Genomic DNA, 5,430 nt, shown 5'->3' with positions numbered 1-5,430 from the left:
TTTCTGTAATGACCATTATTTGTGGTCCTAACCTATTTTCACGCTAAGAATAAATTTAAGAAATAAAGGAAAAATAAAAAAATAAATGAAATTATTATGTTTTAAGAAAAGAATATTAGGGTTCACGTCATAAAATGATTCTAAGCAACGGCATTGATTTAATATTTTCACATCTTTCTTTTTTTTTTTAAACTATATGTTGCTACTCATAATATTTTGTTTCTCAGAGCTTGAAAATTTATTACCATTAGAAAAAATGTAGTTCTGATATTTAAGCTTGTCTATTTTAAACCATTCTGCAGTCTATAAAGATGAATTTTGCACTCAAATAGAACAATTTTACAAGGTTATAAACATGCGGCACATGCTCTTTGTGCGTGAACAGTGGTGGATTTAGGTATCTTACAGTAGTAATTTACAGTCGGAGGCCTCTCACTCGTCCTCACACTCATTTTACTATAAGCTGTCCACTAATAGAAACGTCCCAACACGTCTTTTGGCAGTTATGCTTTAGATTCGCACTACACTAGCGGGCACTATAAGAAGGTATCTTTATGAGCTTAGATAGTATGTTAACCTTTTTTTTTTATTAATTCTTCTTAATATATAACTTCCATAGCAACATATAATTCTTAAAACAATTAATACATCCATATCAAACAAAACGTAAAACGTTACTATAATAATTTAGAAAAAAATAATTTTCCAAATGTTGATTTGTTTTTACTTTTTTCACCCCATTTGATTCCTGTGGCCCTAGTGAGCTTGTCTTTTTCCTAGTCGAACATCGACCCTGTTCGTGAGTTTTACTATGAGGTAAGCTAATTAAATAAATAAATAAATAAATAAATGAGTGAGCTTAAGATGAGTTTAGCTCGAAATGTAAGAGGCTCAGTCCAAATAAACTCTCAACTTCAAGTTCAACCATTCTTAAATCAAATGTTAATCGACCATTAGGAAGTGTATTGTTGTTGAAAGTCAGTAACCTGAAGGAGATAAGCATCTGGTAATAATTACAATAACAAGTACCTTACCTTACCAACTGGCGCTACAGCTCTTTGTGAGCCTTGGCCTCCCTAACAATGTGCCTCCATGCTCTTCTATCCTTGGCGATCTCCCACCATCTCTTCACTTTTAATCGTTTTAGGTCTTCCGTTACGTCGTCTATCCACTTGTCATTGGTCTTCCTTTCCTTCTTACAGAGTATATTTGCTCCTTCACTATTTTCCTTTGTATTCTCGATTCTGGCATTCTCTGTACGTGGCCTAGCCATCTTATTCTCTGAGATTTAATAAACTTTACAATGTCTTCACTTTTTAATATACTGTTTACTTCTGCATTGCTCCTTATTCTCCATATATCGTCTTCTTTCACTGGGCCGTATATCTTGCGTATTATTCTTCTTTCGAATCTTCGTAGAGCTTCTTCTTCTGCTTTGTTCATGACAAATATTTCTGCTCCGTACGTTACGATTGGCCTGATTAATGTTTTGTAGATGGTAACCTTGGTTTTCCTGTTTATGAGTTTGCTTCTGATTAGTTGCATATTTGCGTAGTAGGCCTTGTTTCCCATGTGTATCCTTTCTCTTATCGTTCCTTCCTTTTTGTTTTGTTTGTTGATTGAAATACCTAAATATTTAAACGAGCTCACTCTTCCGAATTCTTTCCCATGTATAACCATGCTTTTCTTCTTAAATTTCTCTGGTTTCCTAGTGACAATCATGTATTTTGTTTTGTTGACGTTTGTTTCTAATCCAAGTTTATTTGCTGCTTCTTCTAATCTTTGGTATGTTTCCATCAGATCTTTTTCTGTTTTAGCCACCATTGCAATATCATCTGCGTATGCGCATATCTGGGTGCTTTTGGTGAAAATTGAGCCTCTTTTGTCTACTTCCTGTACAGCTGCGTGCAGTGCTATAATAAAGAGCGTGGTGGATAGCCCGTCTCCTTGCTTGACTCCTTTATAATACTGAAATTCTCGACTTACAGCATTTCCTATTCTTACTTTAGCGCTTGTTTGGTGCATTATCATCTGTGTTAAATTAATCAGCTTATTGGGAATGCCCATTTGCTGCATCACCTTAATGATTTGGTTTCTATTTACACTGTCAAAGGCTCTGCGATAGTCAACAAATAGAATTATAAGGTAAAGTCCGTATTCGTAATGTTTTTCTATAATCTGCTGTAGAACGAATAGCTGATCAGTCGTGCCTCTTCCAGGTCTAAATCCACACTGGTATTCTCCGATTATAGTTTCTGTGTACTTTTTCATTCTTTTGTTAATAATGTTCGTTAATATTTTGTACGCCGTGCTCAGTAACATTATCGGCCTGTAATTGCTGCATTCTGTGCGGTCTCCTTTCTTGTGTATTGGGCAGATAATTCCTTTTTGCCAATCCTGAGGCATTCGTTCTTCTTCCCAGCTGCGCTTAAGGAGTTCATGAATTTCTCTCTTCATTGTAACGCCTGCCATTTTTATTAATTCTATTGTTACCTCATCTTCGCCTGGGGCCTTATTGTTCTTCATTTGGTTTAAGATTGTTTCCACTTCTTCATATGTTGGCTGCTTTTCTGTGACGTCCCTTGTATTCTTCCCTATGTTTGCAGGGGTTGTGCGTTCCAGCTCTTGCGTCTCTTCCTTTCCTAATTGTTCCTGGTAATATTCAGCCCACCTTTCTAGTATGCTGTGTGTATCTCCTAATATTTCTCCATTTTTGTCTTTGTAGTCAATTTCTTTGGGTTCATAGCCTTTATTTATCTTTTTGGTGGCTGCGTACATTTTACTTGTCTCGTTCTTTTGTTCGCTCAGATTATTTATTTCCGTTATCTGCTCCATAATCATCTCCTTCTTCTTTTTCCTGCATGTGTGGTTGGCTATTCTTCTATTCTCTTTATAGTTATCAACGTTTCCTCTTGTTTCCTTTTGTAGTATTTTCATCCTTGCCTCATTTTTCTCTTTTATCGCTCTCTCGCACTCTTCATCGAACCACCTGTTTCTCTCTGTGTGTATCTGTTCTCCTATTATTTCTTTAGCCGATTTCTTCAGAGTTTCTTTAATTTTTCCCCAATGTGTATGTATTGTTTCTCTTTCCGTTTCCGTCCATCCTTCTATTTCTTGCTTTATACTTTCTTGATATCGTTGTCTATTTTCTGTTTTTTCCAGTTCTTTTGTGTTCCACTTCGTTCTGCTAAGTATATTTCCTGGATGTGTTTTTCTTATTTTTTCTCGTAGCTTTACTTTCAATAGAAAGTGATCGGAATCACAGTTTGGTCCTCTGGAGCTTTTGGTGTCTATTATTGCTGATGCGTGCCTTTGACCGTTCAGTGCATGGTCAATTTGGCTGACTGAGTTCCCACTTGGATTCTTCCAGGTTCCTAGATGTATACGTTTATGTGGAAAGCATGTACTTTTTATTATAAATTTCCGTCTGATTGCCAGCTGGCATAACAGATCACCATTACTGTTACTTTCTTCGTGTATTGTATGTTTTCCACTTACCCCTTTTATGCTATCGTTCTCACCTATCTGGGCATTGAAATCTCCCATGATTATCTGTATGTCATATTTAGGTGTTCTGTCCAGAGCTTCTTCTAACTTGTCGTAGAATTTTTCCTTTTCGTAGTCTTCCTTCTCTTCTGTCGGGGCGTGGACTGTTAAAATAGTTATGTTTCTCCATTTACCTCTTAATCTGAGTGAACTGATTCTTTCGTTGATTGGTTTATATTTAGGACGCTTCCTCTCACTTCTTTTGAAACGATGAATCCTGTTCCGTATTGGCCAGTTCTTTGCTCCGTTCCACAGTAGAACATTGTGAAGTCTTTCTCCTCCATTTTTCCTGTGCCTTGCCATCTTATTTCTTGTAAGGCCGCCACTTGTATTCCATACTTCAGTACTTCCTGCGCTACTTCATGCATCTTGCCTGGTCCTAACATACTTTTCACATTCCAGGTTGCCAGAATCATGTCCTTATTCCGTTTCGCCGATCCATTTTCTATTGTCCTGTCCTTCCGAGGCACATTTTCGGGTTTCTGAACGGTTGATTTTTTCCGGTGTGAAGTTGTTAGCCTCACGCCCAACCCCCAACCTGGAGGACCGGGTGATTTTTTGTCAGGGTTGTCTTCCCTTAGCCTTTATGGATCCCTCCACGAACTGCAAGGCAGCAGTGCTGGTTTTGGTCCACCCCGGTTGACTCCGGTGCCTACTATATCTAGTAGACATTCCCCTATCCGCCACCTGGGGAGGCGCCTGGTAGGGGTCCAGCAACCCCTTGCCCGATGGGCCCAGGTTACAATAACAAGCGGCGTGCAATTATGGAAGGTATCATGAGTTCCAGCCCACTTTGTTCACTTTCTTATTTTTAAAAAAAAATATTGGAGATATTTAAGAATGATGTGATTTATATGCATAATTTTCTAGCAAGTACAAAATACCTCTAGTGAACTAGCCATGCTTTTGAGATATCTAATGTAAATTCGTTCTTACTAATTCGATGTCTAAGCTTATGCAATCATAATTGATTTGAAGAAGAATAGCAAACATTTCGACCGCTAATACTACGATGTTTTCAAGTACATATACAGATACAAATACATATACGGATACATATACAGATAAATTTTAGTATATATTATTTTTTTAAAATTTCTTCAAAATACATTTTGAAATATGTGAAAAGGCAGTAGTGGTGATAGAAAACTGATAAGCACCTATAATAGCTTAATGGTGAAGGTGAATTCGGTACTAATATAATAAATATTTATTGCTTTTCAGCTTCTGGAGAATTGCAAGAATGAACATCGACATAGTGGGAACCAGATAAGTTAATGACCAGATGGAGATTACAGAATGGTGTTTACATATAAACTTGAGTAAAACGTAGCTGAAGCAAAGTCCATTTTAAAGCATAAAGTCCTGTTACATACCTCATTGGGAAGATAACTATAGGATGTTACTAAATCATCAACTGCGGGCAGTAGTCCTTCGAATTTTATACTTTATTTAGTGTCAAGGAAATGGTAACAGGTGTGTTATGCGAACTTCTCCTAGTACTGAGGACATCATGTTTTGAAGTGAACTATAGGCGCTGTTATAGTGGAGTATAGTGAAATTTTCTTTGCTATGGTTTGAGGAAAAGTTCACTACTAGAATACTATTACGGCAGTGAGTGGTTTAATGATATATAACTTAGGGTTCTATATATTGGGCATTATAATTATTAAATGTTTAATTAACTATACACTCCTACTTCCATCGTTCCTAATCAAACGATGTATTTCCGGGCATGTACAGTTAGTGAGAAAATTAAATAGCATATTTTGTACAGATTTTCAACATACTTAAAATATTATGCTAAGTTTTGTCGCACATTTTTAGATAAATATAATTCTTAATTACAAAAAGGAAACATTTAAACCTTACAAAAAGAATTTT

The 5,430-nt window shown here is 36.5% G+C and overlaps 1 protein-coding gene across 1 annotated transcript; it reads right to left on the bottom strand.

Annotated features, from left to right (window-relative positions):
- Positions 1 to 1,164: 1,164 nt before the first annotated feature.
- Positions 1,165 to 3,849, bottom strand: LOC145679273 (uncharacterized). The gene has a single exon (XM_081749860.1). It carries the CDS (start codon positions 3,847 to 3,849, stop codon positions 1,165 to 1,167), a length of 2,685 nt encoding a protein of 894 aa, XP_081605986.1.
- Between the last annotated feature and the right edge of the window lie 1,581 nt (positions 3,850 to 5,430).

Source organism: Thermobia domestica, chromosome 2 (genome assembly GCF_964235325.1).
Source record: "Thermobia domestica chromosome 2, izTheDome1.hap1.1, whole genome shotgun sequence".
NCBI classification, from domain to species: Eukaryota; Metazoa; Arthropoda; class Insecta; order Zygentoma; family Lepismatidae; genus Thermobia; species Thermobia domestica.
Note: the sequence above shows the minus strand (reverse complement) of the source record. Positions and strands in the feature narration are given on the sequence as shown.